This window comes from Lagopus leucura, unplaced genomic scaffold (assembly GCF_019238085.1).
Source record: "Lagopus leucura isolate 7727_CA_CO unplaced genomic scaffold, USGS_WTPT01 Super-Scaffold_100019, whole genome shotgun sequence".
Taxonomy (NCBI): domain Eukaryota; kingdom Metazoa; phylum Chordata; class Aves; order Galliformes; family Phasianidae; genus Lagopus; species Lagopus leucura.
In genome coordinates this window covers 9,852,938-9,876,779 of record NW_024962273.1, presented here as the reverse complement: position 1 = coordinate 9,876,779, position 23,842 = coordinate 9,852,938, and the positions used below count along the sequence as shown (strand labels likewise).

The 23,842-nt window shown below is 43.5% G+C and overlaps 1 protein-coding gene across 2 annotated transcripts in view; it reads right to left on the bottom strand.

Annotated features, from left to right (window-relative positions):
* Positions 1-1,956: 1,956 nt before the first annotated feature.
* Positions 1,957-23,842, bottom strand: part of ADCY5 (adenylate cyclase 5) — a 198,266-nt gene continuing 176,380 nt past the window's right edge. For both annotated transcript variants that reach the window (XM_042877718.1, XM_042877719.1), the window contains exons 12-21: positions 23,180-23,267; positions 17,300-17,416; positions 16,234-16,398; positions 14,217-14,392; positions 10,455-10,481; positions 9,494-9,626; positions 7,234-7,497; positions 6,682-6,886; positions 5,876-6,000; positions 1,957-4,532 (exon numbers count right to left, since the gene is read on the bottom strand). In XM_042877718.1, the coding sequence (XP_042733652.1) occupies positions 4,404-4,532; positions 5,876-6,000; positions 6,682-6,886; positions 7,234-7,497; positions 9,494-9,626; positions 10,455-10,481; positions 14,217-14,392; positions 16,234-16,398; positions 17,300-17,416; positions 23,180-23,267 (1,429 nt within the window). In that variant the 3' untranslated portion in view covers positions 1,957-4,403. The remainder of the gene's footprint in view (positions 4,533-5,875; positions 6,001-6,681; positions 6,887-7,233; positions 7,498-9,493; positions 9,627-10,454; positions 10,482-14,216; positions 14,393-16,233; positions 16,399-17,299; positions 17,417-23,179; positions 23,268-23,842) is intronic.

Genomic DNA, 23,842 nt, shown 5'->3' with positions numbered 1-23,842 from the left:
GTCTGCTCTCTTACATTCAGTATTTGGGTCCAAATCACGTACACAGGCTCTGACTCTCTCATGTAAGGAATGTATCTAGTGAGGGGATGTAGAAAGAAGGCAGCTTTCCATCCTGGAATGTATTGTATTTATGTGGTACTTGGACTGATTTTTAGATATTTCAAATCTAGCAGAGATCTACAAGATGACGGAAAATGGTTTCCTGTGCAAATAATGTGGTTACTTAACGTTCAGTATGGATCCTTCAATATATCAATCATTTCTTTATTGAAGGACCAAGGAACGACTGATATGGGGTAGTGTGCCTGTGCTGCCCAGCTGAAGCTGCACGTTGGTTTCCAGTAGATGGCAATAGGTGTTTGGATCTGAAACAGTGTGCTCGAAAAGATGTAGGGCCAGCTGCTGGTGATGCAGCTTTCTCTATCCGTGCTGATCCTGGGCAGGACAGGCCTGACAACACGAGGCACACGGTCTCCCCACCGTGTTGTGCAGCCCTCCTGAGCAAAATGGGGACAGAGAGGTGCTCGGGGATGAGAAGATAACAGCAAACCTCTGCTTCTTACAGCAAACTGCCTGCCTGCTGACTGCCCGATGCTGCTGCCTTCACTGCACTAAAGTGCTCCAGCTTCTTCCGTTGAAAAGCTCGTGACAGAGGAGCAAGAGAATGGAACCTGAGGTGAGTTTTTGCTTGTTTGTTTTCATTTGTTTTGGATTGGTTTGGCTTCATTCAGCTACATTGATCCTGGCAGACTGCATCCCAAGTGAGCTCTTTGCCGCCCCTCAATTGGAACATTGCTTTTGGGTTAGCTGGCAGACATCCTAAGACAATTTTGAGAGCTCCTGTTCCCCCCATAAGTTCAAACTCAAAATGACTGTCTTCAGAAGCAGTCAGGAAGGTCATTGGACAGCAGATATTTCCCTCTAGGCAGTGTTTTTAGCTGCAGCTTATTCCCAAGTAATGTAATGTAGGAAGATGGGGTGCTGGCAGTGCAGGACATCTGTAACAAATGCAGTACCTCCTACAGGTACCATTTCATTCTGCACAGGCAGACACAATGCATCCAGCATTCATCAGAATGGTTTTTGGATGGAAAATAAAACACTGAGGGGAAACAGAGGGTGTGGGCAACAATCCTCAACTTAAACGAGAGGGCACGAGACTGTTTTCCCTCCCTTTAGGAATACCCTTGTCCAGCTAGCCCCAAAAGTGGCTTATGTCAGGTAATGTCCTGAGATGCTGCTTTATGACACAAAGCATGAAGCAACTCCCCAGCACCTTCCTGAGGGCTGGTTTTTAAGCCTGTCTTTTAAGACATTTATTCCTCCTTCTTAATGGAGGTTTAGTCTCAGTACACATATGAAATCTCACCTAACAAGGAACAGATTTGAAGTCATTCATTCCATTTTTACCTCCCTGTATAAAAGGACCCTGAACTGGAAAAAATCAGTGAGAAGATGGAGCCTTTTGTTTGCCAGTTCCACCTCAGACTTCTGGGGATTGGTGTAGATAAGTGTGGCACTCAATGGAGCAATCCAGCAGCAACTTTTACCGAGAAAACTGACAGGGGCTGCGTTGCCCAAGCAGCTGCCTTCTTTAAGGTGTCTTTGTGAGGACAAATAGACAGGTATCTATGGAATGCTTTGGAAACTATGATCTACTTCAAATACACTTTTTTTTTAAATCAGCTATTCATAGTGCTGCTGTGAGGATGTGTCAGTTGTCAGGATGTGTCAGCTGTCCCAGGACTTAACGGCTCAAGGTAAATGTGTACAGCATTCCTGCACTAGAGGGGAGTTGGGACGCCCCCGGTGGAGGCAGGGACTGGGAGATCTCTAAGTGGGTACTGTACAGTACTGGTGTGGCCCCATCATCCCTCTGTAGTTGAGAACTGACTGCTGCTCTATGCCATCCAATCTCTTCACTAGCCAGCTGCATCTAAAATAAAACAGACACACTTTACCAGTGAAACAGTGTTTAATATAGTTAAATTACTTAAATAGATTTCAATTTCCATGGGAAATCATAACTGTATCCATTTTTGCAAGATCCAGAATAAAGAGTGTGTGAATACCCCTTGAAATGATCATGACACACTGTCAACAATCACAGCTAGAGATACTGGGGACTTGAAATTTCATTGACAACACAACCTCCTAAGATGAATCGAAAGTTAAGAAGACTGCAGACGTTCATAAAGCAGAAAGCAAACCTAAAAGTGAGTGTATGGCATGGAGGTAATGGAGCTGAGTGAGGGGATCGAGGGGGTGGGAGGCGGAGGGGAAAGAAATGCATAATGGCGTGATGCAACGTAAGTATTCTGCAAACCAGGAGGGATGGCAAGGAGCAAAAGTATAGTACAAGGGCAGACTTGGCAGTTTTACAGAAGTCTATACTATACTTTTCAGAAATGTTTCCAAGGGGAAGGAAAGGGGCAATGCCATTTAAGCTCGCACTTAAATGGCTTTAATGCTAGGGTTATGCTTAGCAATATGGCAACTTAATCAAGACCGACCCATGGATTTTTACTTATTCTTGTTGTCAAGTAGGAAAAAAAATAAATTACCACCACAGTGCAACCATTAAGGTGTTAGTACTACAATAATTCTGCCCTGAGAAGAGTGGAAAATAACTTTATTAAATGTCAAAAGATTGGAGCCACTTTTAGCGCTAGCCAAATTCAATATCAAAACTCACCCCTCATAGAATATAAAAAATATAACTTTTTAAAATCTTTTCTTTTCTTTAATAAAATATCAAGGGATTTTTCTTTCGTAGCTAGAAAAGGTACATAAATGGTAACAGTGAACTATTCATAAACCCCCGCTAGTGATAAAGATGTCGGACACAATATCAATGGCACTGTATTTTAAGGTCACTCATCTCATACACACATTTGCCATCAAAGCCTCTTTTTGAAGATCAGCTAATTAACTCCTGAAAATGGAAAATGTGACAGTTTAAATAAGTGCTTACTACAGGAAAGTCAACTCTATGCTGCAGTACATAGTTCTTTGTAATGTTAAATGGCAGTTTCAATATCAGACGATTCTCATATCATCAGATCCTATTAATCCATCTCTGAAAATTGCTTTTTTCCAAATAAAAGTTCAATTTTTTTTTTCCTCATAAGAGTTCCTGTTACAGTTAATTAGAAGGTCTGCTTAGAGCTTTTTAACATGCTCGACAGATACTGTCTCATTAGCTAAAGCTCATAAAATAAGTCCTATTTCCATTTGTTAGAATGCCACCTTCTGTGTGAATGCTGCATTGAACTACTGTACCTTGTTGGGTTTGGGTTTTTTTTTTTTCCTCTTCTTCAGGATTGTAGATTTTTCTGGATTTTCCTTTTAAAATGCATCTGATTCAGCCCGGAACCTCACCTGTTGTTTGATTGTATAGTGATAATCTGAAAACTGCCAAGTCTGTGTTCAGAGTATTATGCACAAAAAATTACACAAGTCTAACAGGTTATATACACCTCCCAACACACCTTGGTGTGGACAGCCTGCCTTCTAATTTATATATAATTTACAAAATATAGAATTTGGTATTTGTTAGATCTCCATGTTTTCATATTACAAAATAAAAAATACAAAAAAAAAAAACAAACCAAAACAAAAAAAAAACAAACCCACAACAAATTTCAGGGGAGTTCTCTCCCACAAAGTATCTCTTGTTTACATCTAGTCTTTCCCATGTAAACTGATATATACCGAGGATGAGCACAGAAGACTTTGTAATAAATATGTTTGTCCAACCTTCTTTCTTGATCTCGATCTTCCCCGTCAGTAGATGTGCCAGCCCTGCTCAGAAGAGCAGTCATTGAGCCATGTAAAAGAAGGGAGAAAAGAAGGCCAGGGCTAAAACGTCTTCTCACACTAAAACATTAACGATGCCATTCTAAAAGGCCTTTTTGTGTGCTGCAACAGTGGGTGTCAATTTTGAAAGCCCATTCAAAACAGCTAATAAAAGCACAGTGGTACACTTCAAATAGCTGGCAGTATGGGATGGAAACGTTATGGGAGTGCAAATCCATTCCAAAATAATGCTTTATAGTGAATCATACATTCCTTCAACCAAGTAAATGTTGTGTTGCGTCAATAAATACTTAAATAGCTTCTTAGATCATCCTGCAGTAGCAGCCTTGGTAAGAACTCCAAATTCACGTCTTATCTGTGAATGCTGTAGTACACATCTTTGGTCGGTTTAGCACTCAGCCAGGAGCAAATCCCAGGTGGTTTCTCTCCATTGCCTTTGGGGACAGGTGGCCAAAGAGTTTGCTGATACCAGCCCTAGAGTCACTGTGTGAAATTTCAACTGCTTTGCATTTTTAAGTGATTCTTCTCTGAGTCACAATCTTCTGTAATGCAGATCCCACCTTTGAGCGATGCTGCAGTTGGTGCTAACTAATTGGAGGCCCTTCATTTAGGAAGTAGGTGGTCATTTCTCCTTTGCCTTTGACCTTAATGACCCCTCGGTATTCCAGCTGATAGTTGTTGGCTGCTAAAACCTGGTACATGTCTGTGGTAACCTGCAGAATAAATGAGAATTAGCAAGTGCCTGTCATGCTTTCCACACAGTCTGTTCATTTGCTTTGGAGGTGAACAACAGGTAACATTAAAGGAGGATCGTTCTGTTTCTAAGTTGACTCTCGTATCAGTCACTGAGAGATTGGATATCAAAAGCTGCAGAACAAACACAGCCTTTAGAAACCAAGCAGCTACAGAAGCCATACAAGTACACGAGTTGGAGAGAACTACACTTTCCAAGACATAACTTTTAGGTATTTCGCTGCTCTCAGTTACCAACTGGGGCTCAAAGCGTAGTTTGCAAAATCCTATCAGGCACTTCAACCAACCAGACCTCAAGATTTTGAGATCTAACTCACAGCACTTGAGGTTTTTAGCCCCACCGACAGACCCATAGTGTGAACGTCACATAAACATTAACTCCTCACATGAACATGAACTTTGACAAACAAGCACCACAAAAACAGCAGTAAATTCCTGTTAATTAATTCCTATCTGCTCAGTGGCAAACCCTTTCTTACTTCGTATTTTCTCATCCTTCTTCAGGTAGCTTCTAATATTGCCATGCCTGCCTTCCTATTGCTGTAATGTTGCTGTATTGTTTTGCTTGAAGAAAAATTGTTTGGGGACTGTCTTGAGGGACAGTTTAAATGGTGTTGGATAAATACTGATCCAGATTGATCTGGTTACCTGACAGCTGAGTTGGAAAGAGACAACATGAACTTTCCCTCTCGGCTTTCACATCAGTTACTGTAATTGTTTTTCACATCTCTTCAGTACTTTCCTAGGGAACGACAATCTGCAGGTGCAGGCATTGGCTCAGCAAAAGCAGGACAGTGAAATGAATCCCTGGGAATGTCACTGCCTGAGCACCAAGGAGATGCCTGGATTGCAGCTTTCCATTAACCAGTTTAATCGCCCTCACTCTCCAGGTTGTTACTCCCATTCCAGTAATGCCTGGCTCCTGGCTAGCCTCACAACAGGGAAGGCACAGCAAACAGAGAAGTGACAGACAGAAACACATTTGTGACTCAAATCCTCGCAAAATCAAACAGCCCACACTTGTGTGCAGTCCCACAGGGTGGGTGGCAGGCATCACAGCTGGAAGGAAACTCAGCTCAACACTTCCATTTTGCAAGTGTTTGACCCAAGGCTGTTCCATTGGTCAAAATTAAAGGCATAACGTGATGCTACCATTGGCATCCCCTGGTTTGCTTTTCTCTCAGTGCTGTGTAAGTAAGTATATGACATAAATGAATAAAACACAAATTCCAATTCTGATTAAGTTTCAAAAAACCATAAGTGACACAGGCAGTATAAATGAGTTCTCCAGTGAGTGCCTTACCTGAATCCTGTCGGGCACCCCTGTGCTGTCCATTCGGCTGGCTACATTCACCGTGTTTCCCCATATGTCATACTGAGGCTTACGTGCCCCTATCACCCCAGCTACAACAGGACCAATATTAAGGCCTAGAAGTAGGGGAGAAATGCATCACATACGAAGCTTGAGGCAGGTTGTTTTTCAGTCAGGAAAAGACATCGTAAATTAAAGTTGGCTGCTTTGATCAGCTGCTCAATCCAAATCTATTTTCCAATGCCAGACAATGGGATAAGGGTTATTTGCCATCCAGCTGCCGCTGCCAAGCATTGGACATCTGTACACAGCTACTGTGATGCTGGGCAGTTGCAAGATGGGCACTGTGGCAGCCTGAAAGCTTCCTGAGTAAACTCAACACTGGACATCCTCACTCTTTAATCTCCTCTCCTGTCTCTTTTATTCCACTGTCCAATACCAGCTGTTGAATGGCACCACTGGGAGTGCAGGCAGGAGAGCACATCACAGGTGCAGTGAGCCCAAGCAGAACCGCCCCGTGTGACCATGCTGTGATAACAGATTCTGTGCACAGAGGACTGTTGCTCAATCGCTCCTGGTTCTCCAGGGAGCTTTGGTAATAACATCTCAGCCTTAACTGAACTGCTCTGACATTTCACAGAGGCTGAGGCAGGCAGACTATTATTTTCCTGTCACTGGGTACAGAACAATCAACGTCCCTGCACAGCTAAGGTAATGTCTATGTAGTTTCCTCTCTGTAAGATCCCCGGCTCAGAATGACAGCTACCAATACTTAATCCCATAAACAGTGACATTACCTATCTTCATCTGGAAGTTGTTGAATGAATGTTCATTAATGTATTTCATTTGGTCCATTAACCTCATGGCAAAATCAGCCAGAGCTTTGATATGCGTCTTCCCTTCCTTGTCGTAAGTGGAGTCGTTGAGGCCTGACGCAGCCATATACGTACTGCCAATGGTTTTGATCTTCTCCAGCTGCCGAAATTGGTCTTCACTTATTATCTGTTACACAAGAGAATTGCAAGGGAACTGAATAAACTTGTCAAATGCATACATGCTGGCACATCCTTGCCAAGTACCCTGCCTTGATACAAGCACTACAAAGTGCTGGACAGAGTCTCCATTACTCAAATTACAGAAGGAAAGGGGATTAATCATTCTGAGGATGGACAAGGGAAGGAAAGGGACTTTCATCTGAAAGAAAAAGAATTAAAGATTTCTGGAGTGAGGAGAAATGAAACATGACACGAAGATTCAGTAAGCCACCTTGCTTCATAAGCTCAGCAAAGCCCAAATAAATGAACTCATCGCTCAGTTTTCTTTAGCAACACGGATTTTCTGTGACTTACTTCATCAAAATCGGCAATGATCTCATTGAGCAGCCTCAGGCACTCCACCCCCTCATTGTTGGCCTCCAGTTCCACGTAAAACTCAGAGAAGTTGCTTATGGAGGCGAACATGACAGCCACACACTCGCAGGACTGGTAGTACAGTTCATCATTCCGCCGCTCCTGAGCCAAGAAATGGGCTGCCACATCCTTCGGCAAAATGTTGTGGAGGAGGCGTCTGTTATAGGCCTGCAGCTCCTCCATTTCTTCTTTCTCTTCAGTGGCCTAGTTTAGGAGGTGAGAGTGACACGCTTATATCTTTGGGTAACTGCTCTGAAGGAAAGAAAAATGCTGAGCACGAGCTTGCAGGGAGGACAGAAATAGAAGAAAGGGGGGAATGGCAAAGGAGGGCAGAGACGAGCAGTGCAGGCTCACATTTTGCAGTGGAAGACTGTGTGTCTGTGTGCCCTTGTATATATAAAGGCCAAAGGGCCTTTCTGCCTGGCTGAGTACGTGGTCCCTCCTTTTCCACAAGGTTTATGGGATACTATGATGGTCATAACATACACTTACAATGGAGCCCATGAAACAGGTTGGACTGACAGGCTGAAGAGGATTTTTCACCAGCCTGTAAAGCCCTTGGCTCCAGTGGTAGAAGGGGAACATCTGGGCAAAGGGGACCATGAGGAGAATGGGCTGCTTTGTTTTTGTTCTAACAGATGTGGACTTGAGGCTGGAACCAGAACTTCCAGCAGGATGTCTTCAGTACTAGCATTGCCTCAGGTCATTGTTTAAAGTTTGTAGGTAGAAACGTAGAGATGCTTGCTTCTCTCTCTTCCTTTACCCCAATATAAGCAGCAATATTTTACCCCTTGTTTTACTTTTTGCTGTTTTGAATATTTCTAGGAAAAGACCAATGGACAAAAGCAGGGTCAGGCAATAACTGCAGAATGCACAACAAGCTGAAGGGACACTGTGCAGTTCAGCTTATGGGTGCCCCAGAGCCATCCTGTGCTCAACAGAGGCAGCGGTCAAAATTCTAACACTGCAAAGCCCTTTAAAACAGGTTTTCTTTTAATTTCTTTCTCCCCTCCCCCTCCCCCAAATGACTTTTGCTACTGCTGGAGAGCTGGAGTCAAAAAGAGAGCAAATCTGGCACTTTTGCACTCCATGATGGACTAACGCAGCACAGCCATCCTTATCAGCCATAGAAGGGATTAGTGCTCCAACATCCCTCTGCCACATGCTGGCAAAGGGACAAGCAGGAGCTGCAGAGCACTTTGCATCTTTTCTGGTTTCTAAAACAAGATGTTTGAAACTGGAAATGGGGTTAAGCAAAGAAGGATGTTTTAGAAGATATGTCCAGACAGAACAAGGAAAACATTTGGCTCTGCCTGGAGAAACAGTATGCTCAGACTTGGGACAGCCAAGTCGGCTCATCTCTTCTGTTATTTTACCATTTATAAATGAGGATAACAATGTTTGTTGATCTGCTTCCTAAGGAGCTTTAATTAATTGCTTCTTCCACAGTGATTCCTACTAAGATCAGTGAAGTTTGTTATTAGAATGATGTTGTACTATCCATAAGGTAAAAATAATCTATAGGAGACCTGTGTTCTCCAGCTGTGAGCCATGGGCTGAGCTGAGAGGCGTTCTGCTTGCTTGAGAATCACACAGGACGCCCTAATGTCACTCATGGGCACACACAGTAAAAATACTAACAACAAACCCAGGGATGGGAGCAAAGCAAGGCACTGTCTGTAGGATGTTGGTTACCCAGCATTGCTGCCTAGTGGCTAATGGAGCCTGGATACTGAGCCACTTCCACTGCTTAAGAGTGAATGAAAATCCAGCTGTGAATCTTTCACATCCCTGAACACAAACTGACGCTGAACTATGGGAAACAAATCAGCAGTGAGTAAGAGCTGCTTATCTTTACAGACATTTTATTACAGCTTTCTGCAACAGTGACATGCTCAGGTGCTTGAGTTTGTTCTAGATCTTCAGATCTATGATATTCTATGATCACACATTCTATAGATCACAGGGACCACCCCAAGTGCATTTACAAGGAAACAGAGTATTAAACGACCAGGATGAGAAGCACTCAGAAGGCAAAGTACAAAAGAAGAAATGAATGTTACTAGTATGCCCAGTTATACGTCAGATTCAGCTTACATTCAAAGGCATTTTATAACACTCCGAAACTTATGAATAACTCAGCAGTTTCACACTAACCCCAAAGACTCCAGTATTCCTCAGCACAGCGATGTCCACTAACCTGGAGTTTCCAGAGGAAGTCAAGCCTTGCAGTGGATTCCACTTGCTGGGCGTGCAAGTACAGTGCCAGGACAAAGACTGTAATGATGACAGGGGTGACGATCTTCAGTGCAACTCGTGTCATTGTTGGAGAGCTGTGGCCAACAAGGAGCAGGATTGCCAGGTTATTCTCAGTGTGAAGGGACACAGCTCAGCCACACATCCCAGTTCTCACTTCAGGACTAACCAAGCTCTGAAGAAATGGCATTTTTCCTTCCCCTTGAAGCCCACATTGGTCAAAGGAAAGCAACACCTGAAAAAAAACCTCAGGACTTTGGACTACAGGTGCTGGTTCCTAAAGCAGGACCTTGAAATTAGAAATGCAACCCAACTTCTTAACAAACGTTAACATCGACCTAAAAATCATTTTCAAGAGAGCAGCCATACATGCTCAGCCACTTGTACACTTGGCAAAACCAAAATACTGACACCTCTTCAGACTGCATTTAGTGTCTTGCCACTGCCTTCCCCGGCTTCCAAAGCCTGGAGCTGTTCTATGCTTACTGCTTTCCTAATTAGCAGCTTTAAATGTCATTGTTTTATAGAAATTCCAATAGCTGAGAAGAACATTAGCATACATTCCCAACCCTTCCGGCAAGCCAGCAAATAAAAATGGTTTGAATACCAATGTTAGCATGAAAATATTTTGATAAAAGCTTTAGTTTGTAACTCCAAGTATGATCTGTGCGGTGCTCTATAAAGCAAGTTCTCACAGGGAGAAGGGTGCTCAGGGAGCATCAGTTGAGATAAAAGGGCACTACTCACTACATTTAGGGCATTTTTACGGCGTTGCCCCAGAACACAGCAGTGTACATACAAGTACCAGGCACTGCTGAGAAGTCAATGTGCTGATACTGCGCCTCGGGAACAGAGAATACCTACTAATAAAACCCATACAAATACGTAATGCCAAAGAGACTCACCATGGTAACGTTGAATTTGTTGACATGCTGGAAAAAAAAAACAAAAACACACAGACATGGTTAGTGGAGTGCTTTGCTGCCTCCAGCACCCGCCCCTCTGCACATAATGCAACAGAACCTCTGCAGTGTGGCACTGCTGACGCTGAGCGGGGCTGTAGCCCTTTTAAAGCAGTCAGCAACAGAAAGATGAGGGGAGAAAAAAGGACCTTGTCTGTGATTGTGCCACGTGGTTAACATGGTTAAAACACCTAAGGAGCCTTCAGAGTCAGAGAATCATTTGGGATTGTAATGTCGGTGTGGGATATTTAGCAAACGCTTGTGCATCTGTCACTGCTTCATTAGGTCAGGCATTAAAAACTGATTTAAAGGAGCCTTGGGTGAACGGCTCATGAGAGATAGTTACCTTCTTCCCCATGCGTTCTAACACGGAGACAAGCCTAGCCCCTTTACCCCATCACTACTCACTTCTGCAAGGTGCTCATCTCCTGTGCTGTGCTCAGCTACACGTACTGCACACGGGAGCACCGAGAAAAGCCTGATGCAGGTTGCTGTTTCTGCTCACTGCACTTGGCATGCAAAGGGCTCTTATGAAGCAGAGATGCTGAAGATGGAAGGCGAGCTTTTCTTACAGTGAAAGGATGGAGAAGAGCTTTCTAGTAGGTAGCAGCTGGCTGAGTTCCTGACTGATCGATGGCTTTAGTGCTGCTGGTTTTTTCTCAAGTGTGGGTGGAGTATTAGGTGGCTGAGAACCAATATATGTATCTTCTAAAATACTGTTTATTTGGAAAGCAGCAAGCACTGGATTTGCTTGTCCTGACTATAGTGACGTTGATGCACTTAGAGATTTGCAGGCTGCTAATGGGATACAGCTCTAGCTGAGAATCTCACATTTGGCCAGGTCTGTCAGTCTGCAGCTTGCTCATGCTACACAGAGCTAGAAATGAACAGAACTGAAAACACTGAGGGAACCTAACTGGGCATAAAATTAAAAAAAAACAAAAGCATAGCTACCCTCTAATCTTGTTTGTTAAAGATATCTCCTGCAGCTCTGAGCATGCAGTTCCTTCTGACATGGATTCTGCAACCCGTGCTGCCTTGCACAGATGTTTTCCCTTGGCCAGCTCCAGCGCTGACCACACAATGAAGCCCAGGTTGTGTGTGGCTGGGGACACAGCTCCGGGGCCAGCTCCTACATTGCAGGATGGATCCAGTTGGAGCTAGAGATGTCTGGTGCACGCAGCATGGCTCTTCAGCTCCCCTAAATCACTGCCTGGTCAGGGATGACTGCCTGTTCTCATTATCTCTCAGTCTTACAACCAGGCTGTGGAAGATCTGACCCTCTGTGCTGAGCCTGCAGCTCACTGTGGGTGTTATGCTTGCTCTAAAATCAGCAGTAACACAGACTATGGAATGCAGCAAACGAGCTCACGCTGGCCCATCATATCTTGAAATCCAACACGTTATTATAATCTCCTGAGTAGCATAAAGGTAAGGCAGTAAACAGTAGCTCTGAATCCCGTTGTACTTCCCGTGTCACCATGCTGGTGTGGTACTACAGTCAGGATGAGCAAATCCCAACATACTGCAGTCAGCTCTTCAGTTGCTTGCATGCTGGTTGGTTTGTACACAGAAGTGCGAAGCGACATCTGCATCACTTCTAATTAGTCAGAGCCCAATAATGGCTGCAGAACAGACAGTAATTATGGAGCTACAACAGGCAACCAATTAAAGTAGCATTAGGTCATTATTGCCTTTTTTTTTGTTTTTAAACTATCAGCTGGACAAGAAGGTCCATCTCTGAGCCACGCGTCACACTCTGAGCTCCCCAAACGCACAAAGGGGCTGCCAGGCTTTGGGGCAGTAAGCAGCTGTCCTTAGGGCTCTCAGGACAAAACAAATGCAATTTAATGAGAGAGAATACAGCACCACACAAAGTTATTTCTGGGAAAACCTGCTAACCTTTTCCACTTTATTACTGACATCTTGATTGTGGAATGACGTAAATTATACTTCTAAGTGCTCTAATTTCACTTAGTGCTTGACTTACAAGAATTAAATGATATTTGGGGTATAAAACCTTTTGTTTCTTGAATTCTGTTAGAAAATGTGAAAGAGCTTCCACAGTTGGACTACACATCATCTGTAAAAAGAAGTGAGGGAAAACCTCATTCTCCCATACCCTCACAGAAAGCTCCAAGGGGTTTCCTACATGATTTTATTTGTACGAATTAACAAAATAATTTAAGTGATCACTGCCAATGGATGTAAAAGTCACACCTCCATCAATTGTTAAGGGCTACGCAGAAATGGTAAAAGTCATAGGATATTTATGCAGAGGACAGAAGTAACCAGGCACATCCAGCTTGTGGGGTTGAATGAGTATCGAGAAATTTGAGCAATTACACAAGCTGCTTTTAAAGCATACAAAACAACATAGGACCACAGACGTATTCTCAATCACCCTCCTGTCTCAAGACTGAAACAACCTTAGCTATAATCCTTGACTGCTAATTTACCTAAACTGTCCTTCAAACCATCAGTGTTGGAAATTTTTCCTCTTCAATTCTCTCTCTTCTTACCAGATCTTTACCATTAGAGAGCTTCTCATGCCTATGCAAATATCCTTCGCTGTCATTTAAGTCATGACTTCATGTTCTACCCACACTCAAGCACAACTGTTGCCCACAAGGGGAAGTCATCAAAACAAGTAGTTAACAAAACAATCCAACTCCAAAGCTGTTGAGGAGGACGAGTTTATGAATGTGCCTCAATTACCTCCCTGACATGCCCTTCAGGAGAGGGGCAACCCTCTCCTGTCATTGGATGGAGGTTGGAACCACGATTAATATGTGACCTGGTGAAGACAAACTACCTTTTTAGCAAAAAAAGGCACCTGGCTACTCCCAACCAGTCCAGGTCCCACAGCTGAGGATGTCATGGTGAGACCAAGGTGATGCAAACGTGGCCAATAGCAGCTGTAAGGAGATCCCTAGCCAAATGTCAACTACCACATGATACCAGCTGTACAATCAAGAGGTGCACAAAGGTTAGGCTTAGTAAGGTTGTCATGACGGTAAGATAGCCAAAATAAGGGAATGCTCACCAGTGTCGCAGGCTCGCAGTAAACTCCACAAGGAGCCATCTCCAGAAAGAGATGCTTCCTCAGTGGCAGTCAGCACTTAAATGGGATCTAGGAGAGGTGGAGCCAGCTCACCCCTTCCAGTAGCACAGGTGAACTGCCTTCACCTGTGCTCCCACAGCTGACTCACTGCTTGCCTTAGGTGGTCAATCAGAGGTTCAGGCTATGATCAACAGTTCCCATACACAACCCCAACCTGGCTGTGACACACCAGATGTCTAAATATTGCAGTGGTTCGTTATCACATCCCTGAGCCACCTCAAATTTGCTGGAGATGTTTTTCTTTTTGAGAAAAGACATTTCTATATTGAGACTGTATTATCAGAAGAAGTGAGAATGACTAACTGCTCCCCATTTCAGGAAGAAAAATAACACAGATCCACTCTGATTGCAGTTATATTTTGTTATTAATAGGCAGTTCATTAGTCAAATCCCAGATTTAAAAGTTCTTAAAGGGAACTGTGATCCCCAACTCTGAAGAGTTGAAGTGGCTTTAATTTACAGCCGTGCCTGCCCTGCTGCCATGCCCTTGCCTTGCTTGCACCATGGCCTTGGCACTCCCATCGCTGGAATCACTGGCTGAAAGAAATTAGGTGAAGATTTCAGAAGTGAAAGGCACTTACTAGGTGTTAGCTGTAACCAGGAGATCTGCATTGTCAAAAAGGTTCACCCCTGGCACTTCCACAATGAGAACATATATAAATTCAATGATTAACATAAGGATCAGTTTTCCAATACAGCTGATCTGAAGGAACACAGAGCAGGCCAGGAGACTCAATAAGACACTGTAGGTAAAGTACTGTATAAAGACAAAAAGGGGAAAAAAAAAAACAGAAGAAAAATGAATGTCAGCAGGATAAATCAAATTTGAAAACAAAGGAAACTGAACAGAGGGATAAGAAAGGGATTGGGAGTCATGTGGTTGAGTTGAATGAACATGTAAACTGGGTTCTGCTTGTGGGATCCTCCAACATTACAGGGGATTTAAATGTTAAATCTGAACTGAGGACAAATACATTGTTCTGGTTTGAACACTATTTGTTTTACACTCCAGAGGCACAAGGCTCACAGCTGTAGACCCAAAAGCTGTGGTGCAGGCTCACCCTGGACATAGCTGTTAAATTAGCAGAAAGCATCAACCAATTATGCTGGAATACTTCCTGTTTTAAACAAAAATTCTGGTCTTGAAGCCAAGTATTTGCACATTACACGAAACCAAGGGAATTAAGAATTCCCACTGTCGTGACTTACGCATCCACTCGAGGCCAACTGGAAGGTATTACCCTGCTAATGTGACACTGAACCCACTGGCAAGATACAGGCTGGACACGCTCCTACCAACGCTGATCACTTTTTCTACCAGATGTTGCAGGAACAACATGTGTGGATGTGTGGGAGCAGAGCCCTCTGCCATGCTTTGCTTTACCAGTCACAAACTTCTGCCATTCTGACGCTGAATGTTCAGCGTGCCAGTGCTTTCAAATGTGGTTGCAGGTTGTGAGCTCAGTGTACGGCTCCTGGGAAAGCTGGTATAGATGTAAAACCAAGAGAGGCATGTTATCCATCTCATCACCTTCCAGGTATCAAATCTGTGAGGCTCTAAGCTTCCACTCTCTGCAGACAGTGTGTACCAGATTGTGTCAGAGGTCTGAGACAATCCATCCTTTTGAAAAAGGTTAAAAGCAAGCCTTGAAGAATAAATATACTTATGTTCTGAGCTCATATATTCTATTTGAGAAAATCACTTTACAGCTTGTTAATTGCCTCCTCAGCTTCTAGAAAATGTGTGGATGTTCCTTGTGGCTGAAGGGCAGGATCCCACAACATCCTGAAAGCACACTGGGAGCAACAGGCAGCAGAAGCACCAGATCCAACATCCACCCTGCAGAGCACAGGTCTCCCCTTCCTTAGCCCATTGAACAGCAGAGGCTCAAAGTGGTGACAGCATCCTCTGCGTGCACAATGGCTGCTCCCCATTGCTTAGAAACATCCCTATCCTGAGCCATCATCACTCCTCCCCACCTTCTGATGGGCACAGACTGTTTCCAGTTCTCCATCATGCCAGATTTTGCTACTGGGACTTTCCGGAACACACTCAGGGCCTTTGCAGGGTTGAAAGCCAATGTAATGCTAGTTAGAAAAACCTCACTGAATCAGACTGTGACAATATTTCCATTAGGTTAAATGGAAACCTGTTCAGTAGGACGCCAGGGACATCAGTAGCATCTTGGATATCTGTATGGTTATAAATTAGGCATAAATCTGAGAGATCCCCAATAATCCAGATGACCATGACATAAAGTCCTAAATCCTAAGAGCTGTGACCTAAAAACTCATGGAAAGATTTTGAATAGCTAAGTAAAAAGGTGATTTTCCCGGGAAAGTATTCTACTTCTGTGTAAAAGGTATTTGCTTTGTGCCATTAGAAACAATCATAAAAGCTTTCCAATTATTCAGCCCTGAGGGAACTTAAACATGAATGTGGACTCATGACAACAACTTCAGATACCTGAGTTTGTGTTGGCCCTATAAGATCACCCAGGAGCAACCTCCTTTCCTCTGAATCATTGAGATCTACTGCACACTTTTACTCCCCCTTCTCAGATCAAACAAATGCAGCCCATTTATTTCAAGCAGTACCTCTGGAAAGTTGCAGTTGGGCAAAGGACTGTCACAGAATCCCTGCAATGTGCCCAGGCTGTAGTTGGAAGTCAGGTTGCTGATAAGGCATATGTCCACCCGGTCAGGAGTGATGTTGTATTCTGCAGCCATGCAGCTGGCAAGATCCACAGTGCTGCACATGAACTGAAGAAAAAGATGGGATTAAACCGAAAGGCACAGACAAGGAAGAAAAAAGCAAATAGTTTGTAACAATTAAAGAAGCCCTTGAAAATGGCTCCAGCAAGGAAATTAAGCGATGTACAAAATTAAATCACCAGGCTGTGTTTTACTGTGTATACCAGTAAGCACTGCCTCAGCTGAGGCTGTAACTGAAAGCAGAGAGCCATAAGGAGCCTTTGGAGCTACTCCCAAGTCCCAGGGCCATCTCTAGTTTTCTCCCTTTCTTAAAAATTGAAGTAGATGTATATAGGGGACAGAATATTAAAGTGGTTCTTTTAAATACTTGCAGCCTTGAAGCCATTTGTACAAGTGAGAAACCAGCACCTGCAGGGTCCTTGAGAATAGCCAGTCTCCCTCCAAGCCTGAAATCAGCAAACGTGGTTGCATGCAAAGCAAAACCAGCCCGGTCCCAACAGTGCAACTTAAAGCAAAGTCTTTCTGCCCCTGGTAAGCGATAACTGCACTCGGAGCAAGACTTGGCACTGTGCAGATGGCCAGAGCAAAGCCCATGCACCACTTCAGTCCCACTCACTGCTGTGGGAGTTAAATGATGCACGGGCCTCGTGCTGGCCCTTCATGCTGGGATAAGTGTCAGCCTGGGTGGACTTGTAGCAAAAAGCTTTTACAGAATCAGGAAAGAACGCGGGCCGAAGTGAGCGCTAGGCACACAGCGGGCTATCAGCATGCAGCTGTCTGCCTCCCGTTTCCTCTCTGTGCCTGAAAAGCAAAAGGGGACTGACCTCAGATACTGTGAGCATTAGGGAGGATTACATTAAAGCCAGTGGTTGTAAGGGTCACGCTGCTGCAATGCCTCAATGAGAACACCATAAAGAACTTAGTGGGCTGAGGGAATTGATGCACGTACCATGTTGACAAAGGCAGACAGAAAAACCAGGATAATGGCAAAGACTCCGACTAAGGTACTATTGGTCCTGGACTGTACAATCTTCTTAGAAAGAGTCTGGAGTGGTGCTGGGAAAAGCTGGATGTGGGGGGAGAAAAAAAAAAAAAAAAAAGACTAAATAAACATATGAAATCATTGCTTATTTAACAAATTGCAACTTGCATTTGAGCTGCCCACATCCTTCAGTGCGGTGTCTGTGTGGATGCTGCACAGGGGTCACAGAACGGCTGATGGGATGACAGCTCTGGGACAAAGGCAGGCAGGAACGTGACGGACTTGTGGTGGAATTTGCTTATTCCTTCCCAATGGGGAACATTCTGCCTGATCTTAGTTTGTGAGCTGTGATAGCACTGTTCACAGGGCTGCCCTCATCCTGCTGGGAGAAGCAAACCATAAGCCACCTGTAATTGAAATAACAAGGAGCTGGAGCTTTTAAATCGTTGGATCCAACTTCTAAAAAAGCAGAAATTGTTATTATTTTTTTTTTTTAAAAAAAAAAGGAAGAAGAAAAGTGTTACATCCCTTTGATCAAGAAACAATACTGCAGCACTTTGTGGTGCCATTTCAGCAACGCAGTTAAAAGGCCCTGGCCAGCCCTGTGCTCTGTTCCACCCTGGATGCAGAAACCAGCTGGCCTTGGCTCGTCTGCAGCAAACACAGGGGGCTAAAAATAACCTCTGCTAAGGGCAATCCTTGCATTTCCCTAAACAGCCCATCCCAGAGATTTGCTGTTATCAAAGCTGGAAGATTTCTTCTAATTGCCTTTTAACCTTACACCTGCAGCACTCTTGGTCTCCAGGTGCTGCGTTGCACCCTAGAAAGAAGCAGTCTGTGCTAAAACCTAACGAAGAGCGCTGTGCTGCAGGGGTCACACCTCAGCATCAGCCAGACCTCCTTGCACTACATCAATGCAAGACCAGAGACTGAAACAAACCCTTTCTCTTCCCATTGTCTTTATTGACTCAGTACCACCAATCCAGAGCATGCTCAGGATCCCAGCAAGAGATGGACACAGCAGATCCTCCATCACCCTGTGACTGGGGAGCACTGGCCCTGCAATGCCTGTCCCTTCCTGGCTGCTGCTCCAAGGACTCTGCTGAGGACTGCCAAAGTTTTCCAGAATCCAACTCCCCATCCCCACACACTGCATGAATAACCAAGCCACCAAAAGGTATTTTTAGAGACACAAAGAAGCTAGCAGCACAGCGACATGGCACTGCAATTTAACTATGACTAATGTTTCTATTAAAAGTCCTGCTTTTCCCTTTTATCCTTCCCTCTTACATCTTTAGAGATGCAACAATTTGTCAGTGCATAGCTTCCCACACAGCGACCCTACAACGTAATTACGAAGCAACTGAAGCACTGATTTGTTGGTGACTTTCACAGGGGGAAAAGAGAGGCCAACACAGTGGGAGTTTCCTCCAGGAGGGAGGAGAGGGCTGTTGTCTGTTTGGGGTACTGACCAATTTGCACTGGATGAAAATGGATTGAAATCCATGGAAGGCTTATACAATCCCCGGGCTCAGGTGGTCTCTTTCTGTATTCTTTGGCAAATCAGGCACTAAGTAATGCTTGGGAATGCTTTGCTGTGAATCTTGGCTCAAGCCTCGGCTGCCAGCGATCCCAAAAAAAAGCCTGACTTTGAACCAAGCCTGAGATATCAAGCAAAGCCATCAATGAAAGACACTTGAAGTTTAATGAAAACATGTTGGATTTGGGTTTTTTTTGTATTAATCTTGATTCTCCTTACTTTACAAAATAGGGAAAACCTTAGGTCAGTAAACAAGTGCAGCTGGAAAAAGTCCTGAGGAGGTAACAAATGCCAGAAGCCATAGGAGGTTAGGATTGCAATGGAGAGCACAGCAGCACAGCTGTGCCTCGCATCTGAGCAGCCTCTGCCTTAGGAACAGCCTTCAGGAACACTGCACATGTGTAACCTCTCATTTTACAGAGGCAGTCACAGTGACCAGTAATACTTGAGGTTTGGAAGATCTCTGTGGTAGAAACGGGGGACCTGCCTCAGCTCTAGCAGGTCAGCTCTGCTCTAGCAATGTTCCTTCTATGAAGGTAGCCACAAGTCAGGGCTATAACAACTCCCAAAGAGAAAAAAAAAAAGAAAAGAAGGAAAAGTGGATAGCTCTAACAAAATAAAATCCCTTCTGTCCTTCTAAGAGAAGCAGAACAATCAAGATGCTATGGTACAGTGAAAATCTGCTCACTGTTGGTAGTTAGCCCACTGGTCTGTATTGTCCAGCATACTCTGCTGCTCTTAATACCTCAAATCATGCCTGAATGAAGGACAGAACATGGGAAATAGCACCTCCAAGAGTGTACGTATCCTGAGAAACTGGGCTGAAGGACCTAACTCTGTGACTTGGGCAGCCTGGATTCACACTTGGGTTGCCACACAAGCTTGAGACTGCTTGTTAGCTCTCTTAAAATACCTGTGTCAAGAAAAATAACCCCAATGGGATAAAGTCAATTCCAGTTCATTCTTCACAGAAATGCGTAAGCGCTGCTGGAAGATGTAAGCTCCCTCAAGAGCCTCCAAAAACATGCAGGTGCCAAATCACAGAATTATTAAGGTTGGAAGACATCACTGAGATCATCCAGTCCAAGTGTCAACCCATCACCACTGTGCCCACCGTGAATGTGGGCACAGAACACAGAAGGGGAAAGTAGGGCACTGAGTTCCAGGTGAAAGTCCTAATGGAACAAAGCAATAAATACTAGTGCTACACTGAAAATGATCCACATCCATTCATTTGCATGACAAAAATAAGACAAAATAAAATACAATAAATAAAAACTACTCTGCAGCAACAGCTGATCGTAGACAGGAAGGTAATATTTCTTCCTTCTATCTTCTTAAGATATACTGTGGACATGGAAAACCACTTAGATAATTGCTGCTGTGTTGTGAGATGACAAGAAAATAGGAAGTCTTTAAGTTCTGAGTTTTCAATTTGTAATAAAAGCCTTTGAGACATTTTGAAGTACGTTAAGATGATTCTGGAGTGAAAGACAGTATCTCCAGGCAACTTGATGTTGCAAGTCCATTTATGTAACTTATTTCACAGAGATTTATTAGTCTATAAAAAAGTACAATTTTCAGAGGTACTTCTTCCTTAGCCTGAGAAGAAAAATATAGAATAAAAAGGAGCTTCTAGCCCAGTCTCAGGAGGCAGAGAATCAAGCAAGCAAACTGTACCTATCCAAGGTACAGTCTCAAAATCCTCTTTTTTGAGAGTAAGGGCTAACTTGAACTTTCTGCAGTATGCACTCCCAGGAACATGCAAGAAGTTGAATTTCATGCAGCAGTTTAGATATCAGGAGTTAAGGATTTCAAGAAGAAACACAAACTTGGTAAGTTAGTAGCAAAACAGATGTCTGACAGTGGAGTATTTGTGAAGAGACCATGGTTCTCATGACCTTAGACTCTACTGGGAGAGAACACAATCTCACGGTGGCCAAGTCTTCACGGAGTATCAAAGTGAAGAACTGGAACTTTCTTGTTTATTGCAGCTGAAGGAACTTGGAAAGCCAGACAGGCTGTGTTGGCAGGTCCAGGATCAACTCACAGTCCATAGAGAATTTTATAGTAGAAGATAATAATGACAGCAAAAGAAAATAAAACATGATGAAGTTGTCCTGAAAGAGCCTGCTGGCCACTGTCAAAGCCAGAGACGGAGAGGCCAAAACAGGGAAGGAAGGAAAAGAGACACTTATCATGTATAGCAAACAGGCAGAAGTTATGCTTACACTGGTATCCTGGGGTGAACACCTGCTTTCCAACTTTGTGTGGAATTAACCACTGGTATGTAAAACACATGCTTTCCTATCCCGCATCCAAGTGTGAAACAAAACAAATAATGCTGATATCTCTGTGCCTTAAAATTTCCTCCAAAGGGTCTGTAAAACTGCCTTCCTCACTTCTGCGTATTGGTAAAAAGGCTTCATGAAGCAACATGCAACACAGTAATAAAGTAATACCCCTTAACCAAGCGCTAGCTAAATATGTTGATTAAAAAATTCTGACCCTAAACACCAAAATCTTTGATGACAGAAGCATCAGACAGAAAACTGACAAGCCAACCATACAGCAGGAAATACCTGTCCCTAAACAAGTCATCTCATAATCAGATGTAAGCTGAGGCAATAAAAAGGAGTAATCAAAAAGCTCTGGAGCCAGAAGGCTCTATGTTTTCAGGATTTGCAATTTGTACATTTAATACAATGGTCACATTGAATGTTAAACGTAATTACACTGTGGGTCTGGAGCAGAATGCTGAAAACACACTTTGGGAAATATTTCATAAAATCCCATTAAATTCTGATGTTATTCTGAATTCAGTTGGTTGCAGGCACCAACAAACAGACCTCATTTACAGGAGCTTGGAAGGTCAAGGCAAAGAAAGCAAGACTGAACATCCTCTAGGGGTCAGAAGGATTGAAGAATGCCATTTGCCTTTTAAATTTATCATTAATTCAGATCAGTAATAATGAAGAAATCAAAAAGTCCCCAAATTAAAACCAAAACCTTTGAATTTGTCAGAAGAAATGAGTGTTGCCATCCGTACGCAGAAGCTTGTAAAAGTGGGTGACAAACAACCATGTGCTTTGAAACCCTCCTGGTGGCAAGTCAGTGAGCTTAAATCCTTCAGAGTTCTGAGTTCTCAGCTCAAGGGACACAAGTCATCCCATTAGCACTGTTATCTCTGACTTACACATCTCATTGCTGGTGAACAAGCAGGACCAATGAGATGCTGTGCTTGACTCCCTTTAGAAATCTCATGAGCCCAAGGGAAGTTCCATGAGTTGTTAAATTCAAATTTAATCTAAGGCTTTCATTGAGAACAGTTCATAAGCTCTTATTAAACAAGAGGGAAAACTTGATTCTGCAGATCTAGCTTTCAAAAACCAAAAAGAGGTGAAAGGTGCAAGTCTGTCGAGCTCCCACCTTCAGCTGTTGAAAATGGAACAGGGAAGATAACAAAAGGGAGGTAAATCATCTGCCTGACATAATCCATTACCTGTCTTCTGCAGAAAAATTAATGCTCCTAAGTTATTTTCTGCTAAGTTCTGAGTAACAAAGCTCAGCTTGGATTGAGGTGCCTGAATCTGTACGATTTCCATGTTCAGACCCTGATAGAATGGAAAGACCCCCCAAAAGAGCATGTAAAGCCAACTAGCATCAGCAGTTTAATACAAACACCTATGAGTGAAAAAGAAGAGCCTATCACCCTTCCAAAACACTGACTGCCATTTTACCACAAAACGCCAAGAATAATTAGTATGACTTCAGATTTCACACAACAAATTTCTCTGCTTATCAGAAACAGTTCAAGAATGAGCTCTGTATACTCATCTGAGAATGGCTGATAAAGTTATATATGTTTATGGCTTTTATTTCCCCCCAGGACATTTTTCCTTGATGATATTTCACTTCTGATTATCTGCCTACCCAAACACGCATATGCAGCAGGGGACGGCGCACAGGCTGCTCTGCAGGAAGTTTGCAGGGAGGAAACGAGTGATCAGTGTTTTGTTCCACATTGGGAAATGTGATCTTCTTATATCAATATGAGAGTGCCTGCAGAGAGAGTGGGGACTTAATAGACATGCAGATCCACAGAGTGATTACTGCTTGCTGAGCTAAAGAGATGCCAACCCTAACATCTGTTTGCTGTTCATTCTGTCTTATCAAAGCCTTTTCTGTAACCCTTATCACACAGTGTGGACAGGATGGCTAACAAAACATGCTCTGTTAGCTGAAGAAACAAGTTACTGATCCAGTTAGCTTAGCAAAGGACTCTACAAAGAAAACACATTGCTTACCTTTACACAGGAGTAAATGATGGAAACAAACACCACCGTGGTCAAGATCAGAAAACAGGTCAGGTAAAAACCCAGCATAAATGTAGAGCTGAAAGCAAGGAGATTTATTTTTAATACATACCATATAGAAAGCTACCGGTCTGATCTCTAGACTATGATATTTGTACAAGCTATGACACACCGCACAGGCTTTCCAATTAGGATAGCAGTAGGAGATGCAAGGCGCCTTGAATACCAACAGGTAGGCTGCCATATTTGAATTAGTCACATAGGCTGCAGAGCAGAGAATGCTGCATCTTTTATAGCAATCACCTTCCTGCTGAGGTGACAGCAGAGGGACTGAGAAATATCTCCTGTGCTTGAGGAGGTGATGGAACAATTTATTACAGAGGGTCAGCCCTGCTGGCTGCGGGCTGCAGACCCCAGGCAGGAAAAGCGTGCTGTGCACTGCAGTGCAGCTGAGTGTATGCGAAATCCACAGGGAAGGCACATTTCATGTTAAGCTGATGAAACTCTTTTATCTGTGCCCCAGGTAGAGCTGGGAAACCTGGTGCTTTTCTGAGGGAACACACAAGGGAAAAGCTCAGTGGGGACAGCCTTGCCACGTCTGAGCTTCATCCTGTGTGTGGAACAGGAGTAACCACGGCACAAGGATGGGGGTAA